Source organism: Trachurus trachurus, assembly GCF_905171665.1.
Source record: "Trachurus trachurus genome assembly, chromosome: 12".
NCBI classification, from domain to species: domain Eukaryota; kingdom Metazoa; phylum Chordata; class Actinopteri; order Carangiformes; family Carangidae; genus Trachurus; species Trachurus trachurus.
Window position 1 is genome coordinate 25,976,840 of NC_139908.1, and position 23,594 is coordinate 26,000,433.

At 41.8% G+C, this 23,594-nt stretch overlaps 1 protein-coding gene across 1 annotated transcript; it reads right to left on the reverse strand.

The window, feature by feature from the left end:
• Positions 1-877: 877 nt before the first annotated feature.
• Positions 878-19,702, reverse strand: lmnb1 (lamin B1). Its single transcript, XM_083983282.1, has 11 exons — positions 18,881-19,702; positions 12,443-12,599; positions 10,679-10,804; positions 10,353-10,523; positions 8,668-8,793; positions 7,213-7,433; positions 6,900-7,128; positions 6,482-6,586; positions 5,072-5,191; positions 3,253-3,378; positions 878-1,822 (listed from the first exon to the last, which is right to left on the reverse strand). Exons 1-11 carry the CDS (start codon positions 19,234-19,236, stop codon positions 1,781-1,783), a joined length of 1,779 nt encoding a protein of 592 aa, XP_083839408.1. The 5' UTR covers positions 19,237-19,702; the 3' UTR covers positions 878-1,780.
• Between the last annotated feature and the right edge of the window lie 3,892 nt (positions 19,703-23,594).

A 23,594-nucleotide genomic window follows, 5' to 3' on the forward strand; every position in this document is an offset into this window, starting at 1 on the left:
ACCTTTAAGTAGTAAGTAAAGTAAAGATCAAATGTTCTAATGCTTCATTTATGCAGTTATGATTTCACTGAACTTGATGAGATTCCCCACTGGAGTCATTAAATGCAAAACAGAGCACATATCCCTCCAGACAACAATACTGTTATTCCAGATTGGAGATCAGTTTGTTATGTATGAGGACCAGCTGATCAAAATTAAATAAACTAAATATAGATGTATACCACCACACTTTCTTAAATATTATGGAAAGAAACTAGAGCCCATCACTATTTCATACAAACTGTTGAAACTATTTCATTTTTATACTAATCACTGACTCAGAGTCAGTCACATTTAAAATCACACTTCTTCATTGTCAGTTTAGATGATGAGTCCCCACTGGACTATAAAAACAAGCTCATGCACACAGGAGTGAGAGAGAGAGCTCCAGTTTGATTTATAGGCTGTCTGTGTGTTTTTTTTTTTTAATTGTTTTATAAACTATCATCATAAAGTGCTATTCTGTTTTATTTAAAATGATAGTCAATTTATTTTTTCCTCACACAAAATTCTAATCTAATTGCACTGGTATAAACTTTTTGCACACTGTCTTGTGTTGCTGTGAAAGGACCCAGTCATCTCCTCTCACATACATAGTGAGGCCAGATTTTACTGGAGTTTGTTCATTGCTTCATTTTTTATGTTGGAAATTTAATTGGACTATAACTATTTTTACAGTGAATGCACAACTCCTTCATTTTCTTCAACGCTGCTGCCCGGTGAAAAAGACATACTGATGTAATCTGTGACTTCCTGATTGATGGATGGAAAAAACACAAAACCACGAGTACAAGAAAACATTTAATCTTTCAACTATGAAGATTACAGCCATGGCATGCATAGTTATACACAAAACACAAGAAAGAACTTCAAACACTTCAAATATCAAAAGTTAAGAATACAATCAATACTTCTTAATTAGTGGTGCAACACTTATTGAAAGTCAGTGGAGAGGAACTCATGTTTGCTGCCATCACTGTAAAGACCATGTGATGTGATGAGTCTGTCCAATTATTCCGATGGCACAAGTTCACTCATAAAAATGAGTTTTATTGTTAAATCTTGATCAAATTTTCTGTAGTGTCTCCAGATCAGATGTCAACTGTCCTCTGACTTCATTATAAATACAATCATGGTTCTTCAGTTTTTCTTTTTAAAAAGATACTAGAAGAGATTCCCAGATCATGTGATGCTGACATTTCGTCCACACTGATTGGAGGAAATTATCTGTGACATCACCTCGTCTCACTACAGAGGTTTTAGTGTGTTTGTGCTTTGATTTGTTTTCTCTCCATTTGAAAATCGGATCTAAACCAGCCCGGTTCCTAAACTAACGACACCTTGTGTAATTCAAAGGCCTTTAAGTCAACAATAAAATTAAGATCAAATATAAAACAACAAAAAAGGAAATCTATTTTAAAAATGAGACAGTACTTGACTTGTTGTCCTTGAGTTCAGCTTCATGCTGCGTTTCCAAAGTGGAGAAAAAGGTTCTGCGCTACGGTACAAACTCTGTTCAATAACCAGATTATTTTGGTTCGTCAGATAAAAATACATCTACCAAAAGCTGTCTTATACTTTTATGAGAAATAAAACGTTAAAATAAAATCCAAACATCTTATTGAAATACACTACAAAAAGATAGAAAAATAGTTCTAGTATTACAGTTGGCAGCAGACTGGCTGGGCTCAGGAGGAGGTGGTGGTGGTGGTGGTGGCGGTGGCTGGTTGGTGCAGTAGCATCACATGATGGAGCAGCCTCTTCTGGCTCCACGAGGGTCTCCCTGCACACACACAGTCAACACACCCACAGTCAGTTGGTCAGACTCATTTCCCATAAAGCATTGATACCAGTATGTTTAATATCGTACATATTTAGCAGTTGGATTTGAATCCTCTCCACTGAACTGATGATGTGACCTAGGTGATATTACCGTAAATTTACAACAATAAGTGACGCCATTCTGCCCATGTCGGCTTATGCAGTGTTTTTAAAAGATATATACACATTCCCCCAATTCCAATCCGCCCCCTAAAGACTCAAGCCCTGAACCCTCACTGACTTAAGTGACGTCAGCTCTAAGTGACAGAGTGTGAGAGTCTGTGAGGGTCCAGATGCTGTAAATATGAATGGAACAGCACTTACACACTCTCACAACACGTTACCTTGACAACAACATGTTGTTGACTCCGGTCTTGGGCCGATAATTTACGTACTTTCAACGCGCACAAGGTGTGTGAGGTGGACGGACTCAAAACAAAATGTTCCTGGATCAGATCTGCTCAAATCATCATCAATAATCACAAACTGCACGTTAATACTGACAGTAAACTTCTTCTTTTTCTTTCTTTCTTTCTTTTTTTTGGTTGTTGCTCTTGTCCATTAACAATAAAGAGAGCGGCGGAGCTCTCTCTGACTATGTGTGGTAATTTACTTTTTTTTTTTTTTTTAACACTTGCGTTCCGACGGCATCTCATGTGTTTGACTTCACAACGCTATGAACTGTGGGTAATTCCCCTACCCAAAGTCAGCATCGGTGTTGACTTACGGTAAGGGGGCAGTAAGGGCTCATTCACTGACTCACTGACTTGATGATCTGACAATGGAACAGCCCTCACACACTCACGGACTTCCCGTGAACGCGCCTCTAAGTCAGTGAGTCCGTGAGGGGTCGGATTGGAATTGGGCCATTATTTTTTGGGGCTGTGTGTGTAGGTAGGCTATGTTCCTGTCCCTTTAAGACGCTGTACTACGTGTGTAGTCACGTGACTCCACCCCATCCAGTCTGTAACAAGAAGGGAAAGAGATGGTGTACTACTGGCAGCAGTGCCCACTGATCTGTACTGAGACTGTTGTTATTCTTTCACCTGAGTTAACGAGATGTAGACGAGTGAGTTTGGAGCTGACGAAAGGAAAGAGAAAAAAAGAGCGAGACGACATGGCCGTAGCCGCTGTGATATAACGACCCCGTCCCCGCTGAGGAGGAACTGTGAAGGACTGGGCTGTATGGACAAGCACCTAAACCAGTGTAGTTTTACAGTTCTTTAAAGTGGCAATTCTGTAAATGCAGCAGTTATAGCAATAAAAAATGGGGGTGTGGGGTGTTGAGTAGTTATCGTCCATTTATGGTTATCGAGGTGAACTGTTCAGTATATCGTGATATGGATTTGAGGCCGTATCTCCCAGCTCTAATGTGACCTGTGCTGCTCTCACCTGCTGGAAGGCGAAGTCTTCATCGATGGCCTCCACTCCATTATCATCATCATCATCCTCCTCCTCCTCGTCACCTTCCTCTTCTTCTATTGCCGTCTTGTATGACGTGGTTCTCTTTGCCACCTCCTGCAACACACACACACACACTCTTGTTGATTTATTTCAACCAGACATAAACCCAGTTCAACCCCTAAAGAGTCAAGTCTTTACTCTACAACACTCTACACATGTGGAGCCTCAAGTGACACAAGCAGTCCATGTTGGTTACCCTTGGCCAGTGGTTCCAGAACATTATACTCTATGCACCTCTTCTACTTTTTGACCTCGCTGACACATCCCCAATGTCCAACACATTAAAAAGGCACAGTCTATTTATCAATTGCATTTTGGGTACATATTTTTATTTTTTATCAAAACTATTAAACTGTTTTTAATTCAGGGTTATGAATGATTTTCTTGAATTTTACCATTTACACTGTGATAATCCCATTTGAAATACTGTATAAGTTATTTATTTATTTACTCATTTATTAGTAAAATATAATGCCACAGAGTCACCATTACCTTTTAAAGGGGTGTGACAAAATATCGATACAGCATGCCGATACAATATCGATATACGGACGCCTAGTATCGATCTTTTATTATATGAATATTGCAATGGTGAATTTAATGTTTTGGTGCTATAGTAGGAGTTCCTTGTCTAGTCCACTAGATGTCATGCACCCCCTAGTGTCGTCACTAAAGAGTCATGAGTGTGACGTCCGACACATGACTCATACCCGCTATTTTTAAAAACACACTGACAGCAGCCCCCACTGATCTGTAGTGACACTGTTGTTATTCTTTCACGTGGGTTAAATGATGCTGTGTGGAAAACCACGCTGTGGTCCGGTGACGAGGTGCAGACGAGTGAGTTTGGAGCTGACGAGAGGATCCAAAAGAGAGTGAGACGGAGCAACAGTAGCAGCCGTGCTATGACAACCTGGCCCACACTGAGGAGGAACTATGAAGAACTCAGTTGTAATGGAACAAGACCAAAACCAAGTCCAGTAGAGCTGTAACTGTGTCATGGAAAAGGGCCAAAAGACTCCAGTGTTAAAATGTCCAACTTTCTCTTCAACTCTGCTCATTTCCTCCTTCAAGACAAACGTTTATAAAACTCACTTCTATGACGTTGACTGATTAAAGGGATAGATCACCCAAAATTGAAATTTCAAGCTTGTTTTGTAGCGGAAGCTTCTTGAAGCTCCTCTTCCCGGTTCGTCAAATTTGGACGAACTGGGAAAAGGACAGACCCTGGTTCGTCCAAATTTGACGAACCGGGAAGAGGAGCTTCCGCTACAAACAAGCTTGAAATATAGACTTATTAAATTTTTTTCAGGACAATTTCGCATTTCGGGGCTTCAATACAAGACGGACATTACATACGAGCAGCATGGAGGTACATGGATGTTTTTCGGTGTGTCTTTTTGTTACGAAGACAGTTGGTATCCATTTGCAACCGTTATATGGACATGCACTGCTACACCGAGACCCCCTGTAACTCAGAGAATTTCAATTTTGGGTGAACTATCCCTTTAACTCATTACTGTGCAGAACAGGAACTCTAACAACATTACAAAGTTCCCCCTGTGACGTTGTCAGAGTTCATCAAATCACAATGGGTCAGTGGCAAAGCACAGAGATGGTGAATGGTGTGTGTGTGTGTGTGTGTGTGTGTGTGTGTGTGTGTGTGTGTGTGTGTGTGTGTGTGTGTGTGTGTGTGTGTGTGTGTGTGTGTGTGTGCGTGCGTGTGTGTGTGTGTGTGTGGACTCACCTCTCCCTGAGGGTTGATCAGCGCCACATGGATGTCCTCCCCTGCAGCCCAGGAGACCTGGTTCTTCCAGACCAGGTCTGTGGGAGGCTTGGAGCTCACACCAGCATCAGACGCCCACACCTGAAACACACAGGTGGGTTAGTGTTCAAACATTAGACCGTTTGTTCTCACAATCAGGCCGAGTCCACAGAGAGTTTGCTCACAGGTCAGGACTCAGAGAGTAAACAGCAGCAGAAAGAGGAAACTCATGTTTCATGTCACTGGCTGGACAGTGGCGCCCTCTGTCTTCACATCAACAGACTGCTGTTGGTTCTGTGTGTGGACACAGTTTCTCATCACAGCTCATGTTTTCATTTGAAACATTTGCATGAAGGAAGTGACACTAGTGAAGCTGTGGCAGCAGCTGACTGAACCACCTCTCCCTGCTGCTCTCAGTCATGATGTAGTGGTACAAATCTCCTAACTGAGACGTCTTTATCTCAAACCTGATGAACCTAAAATGCAAAATTCATTAAATTCCAATGTTGTTATTAATGATTATACCCAAAGCTGAAACAAGCTGTGTATTTTATATTACACATTACTCTTATTAAAGGATCTCCCACCTGCGGGCAATGTGATTGTTTTGGTCCGATCATGATCAAGTGATGGATGAGGCTGTTATCAGTGCTGACCTAATAAACTAGCCTGTGTTTTTTTTTAATGTTGCAACACACTTGTCAAATTCCACCAGTGGGATATTGTTTGAACTCCATGGTGACATGATCAGGATGTTTAATCAGACACAGCCCCCAGATGTTCAGCAGCCAACACCAATTAACCACTACAGCATGAAACAGAGTCAGTAGTGGTCAGCAGTGACTTAGAGGATTCAGAGAAAAGGAAAACTCCAAGAATTCTATATGACATTTGGACTTTAATATTATGTTGAAATCATTTAAATGTTTTAGACTGTTTATGACTGTTGTTGTTGTGTTGCTTTAAAGAGGAGCTATCCAAGTCTGGTCACTTTTCCTCTGTGTTGCTAACCCTCCTCCTGGCCATGTGCATTTGTTTACAACAAAGCCGGCGAAAAATCAACACATGGAGCGGTGGATGACGTTATATAACATTTACGATGTGTATGTTTGTGTAGTCTCTTAACTATCAAAAACAAAAGATTGCGGGTGACGGAGTGTGTTTGTGTCGCTGTGCTGCAGAGACGAGAGCTGGGACACCGGGGCGGCAGCCGGGTACTACACTGATGTTGCAAGGTTGGTTTTCACTGTAACAACTCACAAGTCATCTAGTTAACTATCACAACTATTCCAGAGCTTTTCAATTAAGGTTAAAATGTAGCATAGCCACAGGAAAAATCCTGCATAGTTTCTCTTAAAAAAACAAATAAACAAAAAAAACTCAAACTCTTACTGTGACTTTCTGTCCGGCCTTCAGGATGAACTTGGGTGTGAACTTGTAGGTGGCTGCGGCTTCTCCAGTCGTCTTAATCATCTCGTAACCCACCATGGCCTGGTCCTGGGAGACACACAGTGAATAAACAGGTCATATTTACTACAGCTGTCAAAATAAAACACTTCCAGCACTTAAACCTGAACTGACAAAAACACAGTTTTTCTATTCAAATTGAAAAAACCTGCGACTACATAGTTTTATAAATGAAGCGCTCCGGTACCAAAGAGATGCTTCTACCACAAATTATAATCTCCAGACAACAGACCCACAGCAAAAATCATATATTGTTTTCTTTTTTTCCCATAGTGGAATTTCTTTTAATTCCCACTGAAATGGTGACTAACCCTAACCCAATATCTGTAACCCCAGGTCTCACCTCGTCTCCAGTGTTTTGGAGACTGATGAATTTGCCGTCGGTGTCGATCTCGTTGATGCAGATGGGTCCTGTGGCCGAGGCCGAGTGAGCGATGGACACGGAGCTGCTGGCTTCCTGCTCCTCCACCTCCACGCGCTTTCTCTTCCCCCTGCTGGTCTGCACGCTGCGGCTGCTGGAGGAGGCTCTGGAGACGGTGACGCGGGAGGAGGGACTGGGAGACAGGTTCAGTCTGGAGGAGGAAACCACAGTTAGATAAATGAAGCGCCTCTCTTACTGTGACAAACTCTGGAAACAGATTTTACTCGACGAGCACCTTTCTTCTTCTCCCTCCAGCAGCTTGCGGTAGGCGGTGATCTCCATGTCCAGAGCCAGTTTCACGTCCAGCAGCTGTTCGTACTCATTCAGCTGGTGCTGCATCTTGGCCTGGATCTCAGCCACCTCCCGGTCTTTCTCGGACAGCAGTCTGCGGCTCATGTCCTTCTCCTGAATCAGCGCCGCCTCCAGCTCTGATATACGATCACGCCATCCACGAGTCTGAGCGTAGACGAGGACGACAGAGTTAGAGGGTTATGTCGTCACAGCTACAGTCCAGGAATACATGGGAATGTCTGACAGAGTGAGTGACAGAGCTGAGATGAAAATGATTCGGTGCAAACAGTTTCTATCACATTATCAGCTGATCTACAGGGCTGTTATTCACCTCAACTATTGTTCTTATTCACCTGCCCAGGGACTACGGATGGGAAGTAGCTAGTAAGCTAAATCCGGTACAAGGCATCTCTTCTCATTTCAAGACTAATGTTATTTTGTACATTGTCCCCGATACAAATAAACTTATTAAACTAAACTAAACAGACCTTTACTTAAGATGGGCTTCATTCCCAATTCCCCCACTTTGATACTAATTATTGGTCATATCTGTATTTTAATATGACACCTCATTTTTACAGCATCATGCATTAGTCAGGCTGGGGGATGTCTAACTTCTCGGCATATGAAGAAATCTAAACTTAAAAATCACACTGGACAATAACGTGTTAATTATATAAATAGAAAGAGTGAACAGCCAGTGATTTATTACCATCTCAATGAAATATTGATTTGGAATGTGAGAACTGAAGTGATGATGCAGAGGTACGAGTGCTTACTCCTTTAGGATGTCGTTCTAAAAACGACTGAGAATCTGTTTGAAAAGATTTTTCATGTATAAGTATCACAAAGAGTTAATTAGTTCATTATTTTTGCTAGTTTGACCCTTAGACAAACATGAACAATTTCTCGATAACTTTGAATTTAGATAGATTTGCATAGAAAAACAACAAAATTTCGTTTGTAGCACCACATCAAATCAAAAAGCAGCATAAAAAGGCTTAAGCGCAGTTTTAAAAAATATTAAATAAATAATGCACAGGTATGTTGCACACAAATTGGTGCAAATTCTGTTTTAGTTCACTTTTAGTTCAGCCACTTTCAGTGTGAAGCAGCTTGGGTGTTTGCAGAGTTGTAAAAACTTGAGAGTGGACTTCCTGTGCTACAGACCTACATCATATCTTAACCGTGTTGGTCTGCTTTAATAAACCTGCCTCATTTTTACTGGTGAACAGTAAAACTCATAGAATCTGGAAACTAAACAGAACTAATCTGATGAAATGTCTCTAATCTTCAGTCAGATTTTCCATCCATCCAGGTCAAGTTTTCACCTTTGCAAACCAACTCTTATTCATCAAATAAAAAGTCATTATGCAAGATAAAAAAAAAAAAAGCCCACCTCCTTCTGCAGCTCTGCCAGCTGGCTGCTCAGGCTCTCCATCCTCAGGCTGGACTCGCGCAGGTCGTTGCGGGCCATGCTGGCCGAGGCTCCGTTCATCTCCGACAGGCGCTGCAGGTCCTCCAGCTGGAGACAGATAAGACCAGTCAGAAAACATCAACACAGTCTCCTTCTCATCGCGCTCTCAAAGAGGAACTGAGCAGAGACGCCGACTTCCTGACACACAGGAAGTCAGCTACGTGTTGCTTGGCATGTTGTCAAGTTAGTAACCTGGTGTTTTGCCCTGTGTCTGACAAACAGCTTCACACACCGATGAAACGTGACTTCAATAATTCATTGTGGCGTCCACTTGTTTCTCTGATGGGCTGACTGCTGCTGAATATTTATGTTAACTTGATCTGATCCTGTCCTGGTTTTTGTTTTCTCTCCTTCATGTTTTAACAATCACACGTTATTCTACCAAGAAGCTGAATGAAAAAGAAAAAAGAAAACAAAGCTGTGACTTTATCCTTAGACAGCAAGATGATAAACAATATTCTCAAAACACGGTTCGATCATAAAGTGGCTGAAGAGCATCAAACCACAACTTCACACATGAAACTGCAACACAACTCACTTCACACCTCCACCGTCAGATTTTCCTGATTCAATATGAGTCTGCAACTATTAATAAACAACAGCCGAAGTCGTATTTTGAAGCAGCGCTATCTGCTTTCCGGTGTTATAAGAACAAAACACAGACCAGTGCACAAACATGTCAGACAGTGATGATGATTAATATTGTAAATATAAAGGAGTTTTAAAAACACAAACCATGTGAACAGATGCTGTTTCAGACACGTGTGTATTTTAGAAGCAGAGATGCTGAGATGCTGTCATCATGAGTCCTGAGCAGTGGCTCTGTTCTCAGGCTGACTGATCTAATTCCAGTTCTGTGTTTGGTGTTTGTCGAACCTTTACAACCATGTTCCTGCATCTGTCCGTGGTGTTGGAGTCACATACAGTAAGGGGCTATTGTCGAGTATCTTTGCACAAACTACACTTCACACCACGGTTGTGTAATCGCTCATCTTGACTCATAAGTTACAATATCATGTTGCATTTACTGGGCGTTTTCTACTGAAATGTGATGTGAATGGAGAATAGGCACTGAAAGAGAGAGGGGAACAGTAACCATGTTTCCATCCACACATTTTTATTCACATTAAGCAATATCGAATTAAAAACTCTTTATGGAAACAGTAAAATTCGATTAAATGTCATGAATATTGATAAAAAGTTAATATGGTCGATCTCATCGGATTTTCTCTTGGTCGATACAAAGTTTGTGCGAGAAATTCTGATGGAAACAGTTCTGTCGGATAAATGTGAGTTGCGATCATGTTTTATGTCGGATAAAGATGGAGGATGGATGTCTTTCTATTTTGCGATTTAGTAGAAAAATGAATGGAAACAGCTTAAAATGCAAGAAAACAATTCAATACAGCAACATGTTCGCAAAACAGCACGTGACATCCTTACGCACAGCTTTTTATTCGATTTAAAAGTCTGAGATGGAAACGCACTTGAACCGACATTATTCACATTTTTATTTTCATCGATCTTCAGATAATTCGTTCGACAAGTGGATGGAAACATGGTTAGTGTGTGTGTGTCAATGTGTGTGTGTGTGTGTGTGTTCATACTTTGGTCACGTAGGTGCTCTCCATGTTGTCCTTGTAGATCTTGATCTGCTCCTCGTTCTGAGTCCTCATGTCAGTGAGAGCCTGAGACAGTTTGTACTCGTACTCCTCTTTCCGTCCAGAGTCCACCTCCACCAGGCGGCTCTCGTAGCGGTGCCGGGCCTCCTTCACTTCCTGTGAAACACACACACACACAGTTCTCAGGTCTGATCCTGTGCTGTTAACTCACTTTTTTTTCTCTTTTATGTCTTAGTTGATTGTGTTTCACCAGTCTGGTTACTTGGCTCCACAGTCTCATCTACTTCTACTTGATAAAAAACAACTCTCACCTCCTCATGCATGTTCTTACGGAAGTCCGAATCCTCGCTCAGGCTCTGGCAGCGGTTTTCCAAGTCGACGCGCAGGAGCATCTCATCCGCGAGGTGCTTCTTGGTCTGAGTGAGGCTGCTGTCCAGCTGACGACACACACAACAGGAAGTGATTTGAAAACACATTCGCAAAGGAGCAAATCAAAAGTAGCTAATATTTATTGATAAACTTGTTTTTGGTAAGGATGATCACATGAATGATGAATAGGGCAGGTGAAAAGTTAAAGGGATAGTTCAACATATTGGCAAATTCTCCTATTGCCATATTCCCTATAGTTTTAGGATTAGGTTAGGTTCATCACCTTTAATTATCGGTGCAAGCTGTTTTCAGATCAGCGGGGCAGAGATGCAAGCTGCTTACGAAACGGTAATTTTGCCTTTCCCCTACACAATCCAACAACACCAAAATGCTCTTGTGAAGAATTTATGATCTGCACATTCGTCACGCTATGAAATAATAATCAGGGATGCAAACGGGTCAGGACCAAAAAAGAGAGGAACTAGGGGGGGGGGGGGGGGGGGGGGGTGCTCACCATTAACAAATAATTACATTACAATATCATGGAAAAGTCAATTTCCAGTAGTTCAACCCCAACCAAGTATTGGGTGCATATAGATGGACATAGTTTTCAGGAGGCCAACATTTCTATATTAAAAATGCTTAAAAAAAATCCATTGCAATGTTTCAATTTTGGAGATACTGAATTTTAGGTCTTCACTGAATGTTAGTCATAATTATTACTATTAAAATAAACTGAATAAATAAAAGACATGGGATGTTTCATTCAGTGTGTAATGGACATACGTATATATAATGTGTTAGTTTCACTTTAATTGAACACATTCTACATCGCGGAGGCGACGTCTCTCCTTCACCTCTGAAACGGGGCAGAGCGTGGGAGACACCTGCCTGACACAGCAACGGACATGCACGGGGGAAAAACGGCGGCGCCGTCGCACCGACTGCACGTGGATACGCGCCGCTTTGGGTAACGAGTGCGCACGTCGCGCGTCTACATTGGAGGTAGGCTGTTACCAGTATAATCAGAGACAACCATGAATGAGTTCGCCTCAGTTTCACGTGATTGTCACTGTCTCAGCCTGTTAGAAAAACATTCTACTGACCCCAGCTGAGACACTGAGACCCCCCCCCTCCCAAAAACAAAAACTCTTCGGATCTGAACGATTCACACAAGTCACCTAATTGGTCATGAAAAAAGCGAGTTTCGCTTTTCGGCGCGCTGTTTGCATCCCTGAATAATGTATACACTGTATGAAGCAAATACTCTGAACTTCTTGTGCTTTTGACATCACTCCACCCAGCAGCCGTGTCTGGAATGTAGTTCTGGCTATGCATTTGCCTCAAAAACAACTCTATCTTGTAATGTTACATTATTATCTCATAGCGTGGTGAATGTGCAGGTCACAACTTGTCCACTAGAGCGTTTTGGAGTTGTTGGATTGTGTATTTGATGAGGGACAGGGGATCTGTACCATTCACCTCCATGGTGTTCACTGAGCAGAGCTGCTCAGTGATGTTGTTTTGAGATTGAGGCAGCGACGTTAGCTCTAACGTCGCTGCCTCAATCTCAAAACAACATGGACTGATAATTAAAGGTAATGAACCTACTGCTATGACTATAGGGATTATGGCAATAGGAGAATTTGCCAAAATGTTGAACTATCCCTTTAAACATCTGTCCAGCCAGGTGACAGCAGCTGTACCTCCTGCAGCTGCTCCTGCAGGTCGGCCAGTCTGGCCTCCAGGGCTCTCTTCTCAGACAGAGCAGTGGCCATCATGGCGTCTTTAGAGTTGAGCTGAGCCTCCAGGTCCTTGGCCCTGGCCTGGGCTCCTGCTGCCTCCAGGTCCCTCTTGTTGTAGCTGGAAGGAGGGAGAGAAGAGAAGAGAAGGTGAGTCTGACTGTGTGATGGTGACCCCTGCTGGTGAGAGTTCAGACCACAAGACACACACATAGACTGTTACGTATTACAGAACACCAAGAGGAATGGAAGTCAAAGTCAAAACCAATAAATGATTTTGACTTTGACTTTGATGTTCTACAGTAGTGGCTGCATGGACACATCTGATAGGGTTAGGCTTTGTTCTACTTCTGTCAATGCTGCTAATCTGGTACTTTAACAGTTCTCTGATCAGTACTTTGATACTTCAACAATATCTATCAATTAAAAACCAATAAGTCCTTATTTTCTCTCATGTTTTCAGTCAACATCCTTGAGTGGCAAACTTCAACATTCACAAATCACTGTCATAAGAGAGTAAAACAACTGTAATACACAATGATTTTCATATACAACCTTTTCTATGACAGTATTTTACAAAGTAGTGCTTCACCAGCTGCTTCCTCATCATCTAACCCAGTGATTCCCAACCTGTGGGCCGTCAAATCATTTTCAAGATAGTAGGATTTTTGTGAAGAAAAAAATTAAATTAAAATAGCGGAGACCTGGGATGATTGTAGCACTTTTTGTCTTAGCTCCTATAACTTGCAGGGTGTTCATGGTCAGTCGGCCTTAAAGGGAACTATGCAAGTCGGTCATTTTTTCTCTGTATTGGTCACTTTTTTCCTCACAGAGTTTCCCCTACAGTTCCAGAGCATATTTTAGAACACTGTCGTAAAAACTCACAGCTAACCCTCCTCCCCTCCCTCTGTGGCCATGTGCATTTGTTTTCAACGAAGCCGGCGAGAAGGCAATCCATGGGGCGATGTCTATGAGTGGGTAACATTTACAGGAGATTACAGATTACCGGGCGTGTTTGCATCGTAGTGCCGTACAGCAGTCCATGTTTCTCGCAAGACAAGATCTGAGACAGTGGGACCATCACAATTAGTCCAAAGCTGTTTAATCAAGTTACAAATCTCTCACAGCTCCTCTTTAAACATCTGAGTGACTACAGAGCTTTACTTCCTACATGTTTCTCCTGCTTTCAGTTCACTCTTGAATGTTTACATGTAAAAAAAAAAGTGCTGTGAGAACACATTATGAGGCCTCTCTCTGTATTGTTAATGGGGTCGGAGGTGAGCCGCAAACATTTGTGAGATTTTCAAGTGGGCCCCCAGTCGGAAAAGGTTTGGAACAACCGCTTGAACCTGTATGTGACTGACTCTGACTGGATGTTTCTGAAGATCTTTTACAAGAACTCAGCACTCTTTGTGAACATTTACTTCTCTCCTGTTATCATAGAGTAGAGTAGAGTGTGTATGTGTGAATAAGAAAGTAAGCAAAGTAGAGACGTTGAGAGAAGGTAACCTTTCACTTTGGGCTGATGGAGCTGTTGTGGTGTCTGGTGGTGGAGAACAGTGAGTCCTTTATTTATCCAGGTAATGACAGAGACACTGTCCCCTGTCTGTCTCTATCAGGAGGCTTTTTCTTACTGCAGCTCTGAACTAGAAAACATGTTCACCAGACCACTCACTCCCCTCCAAATACTGGGAACACCTTTCAGCTGGAACAAAGAGTGTCCCTGTTGCCGCTTGACCCTGGTCAGCCCAGTCTGCAGGCAACAGGGCCCTCTGGTGGCCACAGAGAGATAACAAACACTGAGGAACTGTGATTAGAAGAGTGTGTTTATATTATGCAAATACAAATTAATGCCTTATGTATATCTAAGTGCTTCTATTATAGACAGATGTTAAAAACACACAACTATACACACATCTCATATCTAAGAGAAGCTCTGCTGAGACCGAAGCCAAGTTATTTTCACATGGTCTGCCTCAGGTTATGACGGGTGGGTGATGGGTGAGAAGCCAGTAAAGTGCATCAAGTATGACTGGAATGTGGTGTGGCGTGTTTGCTTTCTAACATTTTACTGAGAAACAGCGCAGGGCCTGAGGACGCTGCCTCCACAGGGACACAGTCCCAGCTAACACGCAACTGCTGACATTCCTCTTTACACACAATAAGTTATCGCACAGCTTCATCAGATCAGTGAGCAGCCGGTCCTGTTGGACTGGTCCCTCTACACCCCCACACTGGAAAGGAGACACACACTGCCAAGAAGATGTTTTAGAGTGAATAAATATTAAGACTTTATGACCTCAACTTGAAGCCACGGTTTTTACTACAAACGCTGAAGAGAGCAGATGGAGAATGGCTAATGTGGGGGTTCCTTCTTACTTATAAAGGTTGTAGGATACAAGGAAAGTTTTCTCCTCAGCTTACAGCAGAGTGACTGACAGACCCGTGTTTCAGACCAAACACTCTATGTAAGTGATTGCTGTCGGAAGATAGAACTATTTAAGACTTATATCAACACAAATATTCCGCTTACTTCTGCTTTAATACAACATCAAAAAAAGATAGAGATGTAAAAAAAAAAAAAAAAAAAAAAACATTGATAATAAGTAGGGCTGACCCAAAAGAATCGAAGCTTCGTTCGTTGCCATGGAAATCGATCTTTAAGTCCGTGATCGATTGTTTTGTTTTTTTCTTCCTTTTTTCCTTGTTGACACCGGCTTTCATCGGCAATCGTTACATTAAAATGAGTAGGCAACTTGGCATCCTGGAAATCTGCCAGATTTTGGAGATATGCAGTGTTTGTTTGCCATTACTTTCATTATTTCCGCTACGATCGCCCACCCCCCCCCAAGACGTTATGACCGCGCACCCCACCGGCCGTCGAAGCTTCGATTAAAATTGATTTTATGTCCGCAAAGCTTCGATTATCAAAATATGATAATCGGGTCAGCCCTAATAATAAGCAAGCAAAGAGTGCAAACATTAAAATAGCAATTAAAAGAAAAAGAACACTTGAGATTATTGTGCTCAGACTGAATACATTTTTCTTTTAAAGTCATTGCATGGCTCACAGTTTCAGTGGGAAGGAATGTTTTTGCATTTCAGTGAAAAAGATTTTAAATATAAGGACTTGGTGGGTGTTCGTTGGTCCAGTGGTTATAGAGTACGTCCCATGTTGACATATACCTGAAGTGCTGATCGCTGGTTTGACTCCCGACCAAGACGATCTTTAGTGCATCTCATTCCCTGCTTTCCTTTCTCTCTGCACTGTCCTATCAAATAAAGGCAAAAAATGCCCCAAAACACTAGCCTGGGTTTACCCATGCTGCTTTGCACGCAATTTTATTCGCTCTGCAAGTCAGCCTGGAAACCATGGACCCAATTTTCCCCTCAACAATGGAGCCAATCACAGAAGGAGGAGGGGGCAGCATGACGATGACGACACACCAAAGCTACTTTGTTAGCTTGTTGATCCAACATGGCGGCAGACGCTTTACCTTACGATGCGGCGTTACAAAGTGTTTGAAGTAGTTTAGACCGCAAGTTTATTTTGAAAAAAGGGCAACGTTTCATCATCGGATTTCTGTCACTCTGCATACGTCATCGGGTATGATTGATACGATTGGCTAGACGCATTGATAGACATTCGTAGCGCCCAATAAACAGCTCTGGGCTTTCGTAAACCACGCATCAAATACGAAAAAATGAACGGGTGGTTCCCAGACGGAATCTCAATCTACACTGAGATGAGGTGTTATTGGCTACCAAAATACCTTTTAAATAAAGTAAAGGGATAGTAGCATTTTTTTTAAACTTTCATATGTTGTGAAATTAATTAATGCATAATAATCGTGATAATCGCCATACCGTGATTATTTCTCTGACAATAATCGTACAAAGAAAATCTATAATCGTGACATCCCTAAACCCCAGTAATCCACACATACAAAGAAGTCAAAACGTATGTGCATAAATAAAGTTACCGGTATGTGTAATGAAGTGAAATGACAGAGAGAATGAGTATTGAACACATGAAGAAAAGGAGGAGCAGAAAGGAATGAAAGACAAGAAAGCAGCTGGAGTCTGTCAGTGTTTAGAAAGTCCTCCTGTCTCCTGTCAGTGCTCAGCTGCTTTAGTCCTAATTGACACCAGAAAGGTTTCTCATCACCAAGGTGTCGCACAAGAAGCATCTCATGATGGTTAGGTAAAAAAAAAAAAACAGCTCCAACTCCCTGGTCCACCCCGTTGAGAACAAACAGCTTCCAGGCTTCAGTAGAGATGAGATGAAGCGCTGCAGCCTTCAACAGGACATGACCTGCAACCAGAAGGAAAGAATCTCCTCCTGTCTCTCTGCCAGCTCTTTTTTTTTTAATAAAAGCGCCAAATCACAACAGAAGTTACATAAAGGCAGACAACGGCTCCAGACCGGGCTCTGCCCCTTCCCCTGCTCAGCCAATCAGCTTCATATGTGGTGGGAGTGGAGCTGAGGACCCCAGGAAGTGGAGCCACTGAGTGGGTGCTGAGAGCCTGTAAATAGAGCTCATTATTCCTCACCTAAACTAAACTAGTGACGGGCAGCTTCAACAGGCCAAACACTGTTACTACTAGTTGAATAAACATCATATAGGTTTTTCCAATGACTCGTGCATTGTTCACTGCAGCCAGCGTTGGTGCAGCTGCTGCAAACAGCTGTTGAGCTGCGGGACACATGTCCTGGAGATGTCGCACCAACTTCTACTGCCACCATTAAATCAACGTTCAGATTACATTACTTACACAAGTCATTATTTTTGTGTTGAGTATATTTAAAGCACATTTACAGTAATCAGAGTGCTGCTCCTCGCCTGCATGAACCAAGCAGCTGCTCACTGCTTCAGTTCAAGACCAATTCTCACCAAATAACAACTTTAAGAAATGTTTGACTGATGGCAGACCACAATAAAATGAAATACAATTCAATGTTAATAGTTTATGAGGCAGTGTTGTGTTAAAACCATAAAGAGACAGCCTGCTCTATGTATCATATTCTCTGGGGGAGACATGGAGTGTCTTTGGTGCAAGACCTAACCAAAACCACATAAACACTTGTTTTTTCAGTGAAACTAATATGCAAAAACTATTGTTTCAACCGAAAGCAATATCTGCCAAAATAATCGCAATAACAATTTTTTTTGTGCAGTTTTCCTCAGCCCAGGTGGAAATTTCTAGATAGATAGATAGATAGATAGATAGATAGATAGATAGATAGATAATTAATGTCGAAATTACAAGCACAGTCACTCACAACCAGAAAAACAGACAATTAAAAAAAAATTGTGTGCCATATAAAAGTATATTGCACAAAAAGAAGCCTGGCACCAAGGTCAGATTACAAACTGATATCAACACCTAAATCCAGCTATGTAGGTTGTCTACAGTGTGTTGAGTCCAGCTGCTGTGTAATAAAAATGAGTTATTTATTTGTGTATTTATGTGTCTACTTGGTAACACCTTTGTAAAACTTCAATTAAACTAATGAATAAAATCCGAGACTTCACTCCACACCATACTGATGTATTTTAACAGCTGTGACAGACACCTGCTGCCGTCAGTTCCTCACGGATATACGAGAAGTCTACATAAAATACGTAAATACATGTATGCCGTCCACACAAATAACCACAAAACCCAACAAAATCCAATTTAGATATGAAAATCGCGTTATTTACATATTTGACCCGTTTCTCTCTTTTTTTGTGCACCACTCCAACCAGGAGAAAAGCCTTTCTCTTTCTTTTTCCATTCATTTGGCCAGTTTCCTTCAGGTCTGTGCCGGTGTTTGAGCCTTTTGTTCTGAACAGACCCTGAAGGCATCACTGGTCCAGTCTAATGAAACCACTGATTCATTGTTTAAATACCCCGTGCTTTCTGTTTCATTATGAAGAATCAGCCATGACTTGGATTCTTTTAAATTAAATTACATTGTCTTGTGTAAAAAAAGAAAAAAAAAAAAGAAAGAAAAAACGCCTGACAGTTATTTCTTCACAGCAAAACAAACAATACCGGCCGTTACGCCCACCCACTATTGTCTACTTACTAGCCTACTATTCCTAAATACATATGACCGGATGTAACTATTGACTACAGAGCTTTCTACAGAGCCATATAACGACTTAGTGAACAGTAAAGTAAAGAACAATGTGCTTATCAAATAGAAATGAAGAATGCTTCTCGATAGGCCGAGTCCGAGTGACGCTCCCACCCGACGGGGAAACGTAATCCCGGGGATGAACTTCCGTGCGTCATGTTGCAACAGTGGCTCGAAAATCAAAGTCAGCATTCAGAGCAAAGACAAACACAGGACGTCCTGTGCTTGTGTAAGTTACGACAATGTAGCTACAATAAAACTGTGAAGAGACTTACTTCTGCAGCAGCTGCTCATGCTCGGACTTGATCTTTCCCAGCTCGATCTGCAGCCAGGCCCGCTCCTTGGAGGAATCATCCAGACTCCTCCTGGCGTCGGCTAGCTCGGTCTCGTACAGGGCTTTCAGCGCGGTCACCTCCCGGCTCCTCACTTCTTCCGTCTCGTTGATCTGCAGGTGCAACACGTCGTTCTCGGACTCCAAGCTGCGGACCTTGTCGATGTAGGTGGCCAGGCGGTCGTTGAGGTCCCGCAGCTGCTGTTTCTCCTGCAGCCTGGTGATCCTGGTCGGGCTCAGCGGTGTGCTGCTGCCGCACGTGCTCCTCTGGCCGGTCGGAGTTGCAGCCGCGGTCGCCATTGTAGAGGAGGAGAAGATATTTATCCCGGGAGGAAGACGGAGACTGAGCCGAACCGGGACACCGCGTCTACTGATGTAACAATTTAGATTCGCGCGCTCAGCTACAACCGGCACTTCCGAAACCTCCCCTGGAAGTGTATCCTGTCTTTTCTTAACCGAATGAAAGAGGGGTTTGGCTTCCTAATATGGCGGCTCATTGAAAATTTTACGATGTGTACATCGAGCCAATGGCGTCGCGCGACGCAATGCGTCTTTCAACTTTAACTTTTCGGGTTCGCTTGTAATCCTGACCGACGTTTTCCAGACAGGCGGAGTCAGTTTGCTTCATGCTCTACATACCCCGGTTTTAGCGGCTCGGGGTTTAGCCCGTTTGTTGACACCGTGCGGTTCCGGCGAAGTTATCAAGCGCCGCCTGAAGTTTTCCAATAACGGCTGAATCCAAATCCAAAATCCATGTTCCTCAACCAATAATAGGCTACCCACACATAATAATAATAATAATAATCATCATCATAATAATAACCATAATAATAACAATGTTCATACATCATAAAGAAGATGTAAACTAAGTGTTCTTTTAACACTCTTGACATTACTTTTTCAATGTCTTTTTTATATTTATAGATAGGCTATTTATAATTATATAGGCTAGCTATAGCCTAACTATTTTGTTGTTGTTGCAGTACACCAACACAGTGCACTATTCACTACTTAATCAGAACAACTTGTAAAATGTATTATACATAAATTATTAATTACATGATATTAAATGTTTGTACTTGTCATTATGAAACATTCTTGTCCATTGTGTTAGGCTACTGTAATTCAGATATTTGTCCCACCAGGCTCTGTTCACTATTGAAAAAGTTTTAACATGCAAGTTTGCATAGAGACAGACTCTAGCATGGTTAAAACCCCAACAGTTTAGAAATAAAACGAAGGTGAAATGAAGCATTTGTCACAAACAATAATCACTGCAGTATTTCACATGAATGCAAGACAACTGCAGTAAACATCCGGTTTCCTATGACTATGCCACCTTCAAAGATTTAAGCGTCAATTTAAACAGTTTATCACTTTTACCTGCAGTGAGATGAAATTGACGGTGTTCAAAAATCTTGTTAAAGGGACAACGAGGAGTTTTGGAAAGCGAAGTGTTTTCACACTACATTTCCCATGAGCCTCCGCGTGCACAGTGAAATTCTTGGACAGGCGTCTTGCCGAGAATGTTTTCATTCATCAAGAATGAAAGTCAGAGTTTCAAAGACAATCAGATACCGTCGTAGTTCCGACCATAAACGGCGATTCGGCGGCGTTATTACCATGACCCGCCGGGCAGCGTCCGCGAAACCGAAAGTAGGAAACGCTGGATGAGTCGACCAGCATTTCCACCACTAATAATAATAACAAAATAACGATAGAGACAAAACGATATATTTATCGAAAAATGTACTCAACAAGTGTGGGTAACACGTAGATTCATCCAAATTAATATGAGACTTTTTTATAACCAAATACAAACCCCTTGTCCCTTTAAAGTGTGGTTAATGTAATTACAATAGATTTCATCTCACTTCGAATAGTTTCTCATTTCTATTACAATATCCACTAAAATGAAATAATCATCTCTGAAAGGAAACAAAAGTTGTTGTACATTCAGAAATGTCTACTGACACTGGTGAGAGGCAGATTTAATGAAGCAGATCTTACCATTGCAGACTCAGTACAGTGAGCATGATACATATATCAATACAGTTCATGTACATTCACTGGTTGCATATCTTCACACAACACTTCTCCATAAACTCAATGAAGGTCAAAAATTTCAAATAGGCCTAAATCTGTTCTCAAACCAATCAGTGGATCCAAGGGTCACACACTCATAATGAATGAATCACACATGATGCAATGTTTTAAACAATAGTGCTTAATGTAGCCTAAATCATAAATGAGTCTATTATGCTCAAAGATGTCCAAAATGTCAATGTCATCGTGACATGCCTCTGCTGTAGCTAGGCAACATGTGGGCAGAGGATGGCAGTGCCAGGAAACTGAAATGACAAAAATCTTGAAGGTTGCTTTGGTTTAGCAGAAATCTCTCTAAAATGTGTTGGGAGGGAACAAGGTGAACATATGTCTTTATATTTCTTTGGCAGACAGACAGACACACAGTGCACACACCTTCGTAAAATGATTCCACATTACACTTCTGTATTGTGATTTTCAGCAGCAGGTCAATGATCATCTTTTTTATTACACTTTGATCATTCCATGACAAAAATGGCAAAAGTTTGGCAGTGAAACAAATGGAGCTTGTCACAGACACCAGCTTTTCTCAACAATAACATATCTCTGGACCGCCACCATTATGTTTTAGTCTGTGCAAAAATAACAACATTCCACTGTTGACCACAATCTGCCCCTCTAATGGATAATCTTCATTATATACAAAACATGTGCATTTAACAAATGTTTGCTTACACTTATGCATTGACAAAAGAGCATCACATGGACTTAAATGACACTTTAATGTGAGCTTATCTGCATATAGGAGAATTTTCAGCTATGACATAATAACAGTAAAATTGCCTGTGCGTGGGTAGTCAACCTGAATCTGATACTCTATGAGTTAAAACCCTGGTCTCTTTCCAATCAAATAATGTGAGAACAGTCGAGCTTGTGAAAATGTCTCTATGTGAAACATCTTTGAAGCAGGTATCAAAGTAAAATCATGCTAGTGCATCTTCACTGTCAAGTTTTAATTTTTTCCTGTCTCAACACCAAAAACCAAAAAGTAAAAAAACGTATGTTCTTCAAGAGCAACTTCACACCCGATTTTAGATTCTACAAATGTGTTTGAACCCTGACACAGTCTGTGATCACTCCACCCCCAACACCTCTGTCCAGTCTTCTTCTACCACCCAGGTTCTGACACTTTCAGCTGTTTTCAAGTTGTTTAGGGGCCATTAAAGGAGACATATTATTCCCCCTTTCCACAAATTAAAATAGTTCCCAGGTGTCTTAAAGACATGTCTGTGACATGCTTTGGTCAAAATACCTCAAGGATCAAACATCACAGCTCTTTTCAAATCAGCCCTGTTCAGAACGGCTGGTTTCAGTGCCTGTCCCTTTAAATGCAAATGAACCACTGCTTGCCCCGCCCCTTCTACTGGTACCAGGTAGGGGTGGTATTATGCTAATTCCAATCCTAGTTACATCACTGGAAAACAACTGAGAGAACAGCTCGTAAAACCCTGTGGATTTCAACCTAGGGAGCCTGAAGGTTACAGATTTTCTTGTCAATTCTCACATTTTGGGGGCCGGAAGGCAAGACAAACATCCAAGAGCCTTCAAAAAGTGATATTTCCATAATATGTCCCCCCTTAAAGTTTTCCAGCAACTTGTGTGATGATTGTTACGTGACAAGATCATCAGTCATCACTTTATTTACAATACATTCTCTGAGCAGCTACATCGTCAGGATAGACTGTCAGGATTGGAAAGTGAGTGGGTGGGCTGGAGCTAGCTGGTCAGCATGCTAACTTCAGCAGAAAGAATTAAAGACATGATACAGACAAGAGTAAACATTGGAGACAGATGTTGGTCGATAAATAGATTAAGGTTGATGCTGAACTCACAATCTTTATTCTAGACTGCTCAGTGAACAGCTGCGAATGCTGATGCTTGGTTTCTGTTTTCATTTCTAACATGGCCTGAAAACACTTTTTAGAAGCATCACGTGACTTCAATAACAGCTGACTGCCTTGTACGTGTGTTTAGGAGTGGAGCGTCCGAGGTGGAACGTTTCTAAATGTTTCACAGATTGGCTGGATTTTCTCTTACAAAATCAAAACAGCCTCCGTCACAAAGAATGCACAAAAATGGGCCAAGGTTAAATCCATAGCGTAATAAAATAAACATTCATAGTGTTAAGTCCGTCTCCAGGCTTTTATATAAGCTAATATTTGGCAGCTTAGCACATCACAGCACAAACAGACACTAGAAGGCTGAGAGACAGTGAGTTGTGGCGAAGAAAAGTAGCTACCCTGTATATGTGAGGCTCCTAAGGTTATCTCTGACAAACACTGTCTGTCCCCGGTCTCACTGGGATTGTTGCTGACACTGTAAACAGTTCACAGTTTGACAGGAGTGGCAGAGAGAGATGCACAGGGACTGTCAGTGTGAAAATGTCGCCTTGCTCTCCAGTTGAAGGAGACCGAGCCACATTCCAGTTAGGGAAATGTTTATGAGCCTCCAAATCCTCCTGTTTGGCCAAAACCTCCAAATGATCAACATTTCAAGTAGAGAAGAACATTTTCTCCTTTGTGCCAGTCTCTAAAACGTGTTAGTGCAATCAA

Coding starts and splice junctions, on each gene's coding strand:
- lmnb1 (XM_083983282.1), bottom strand. CDS start 19,236: ATGGCGACCGCGGCTGCAACTCCGACCGGCCAGAGGAGCACGTGCGGC. Junction 10,524..10,678: donor GTAAGAACATGCATGAGGAG/GTGAGAGTTGTT, acceptor TGTGTTTCACAG/GAAGTGAAGGAGGCCCGGCA. Junction 8,794..10,352: donor AGAGCACCTACGTGACCAAA/GTATGAACACAC, acceptor ATCTGTCTCCAG/CTGGAGGACCTGCAGCGCCT.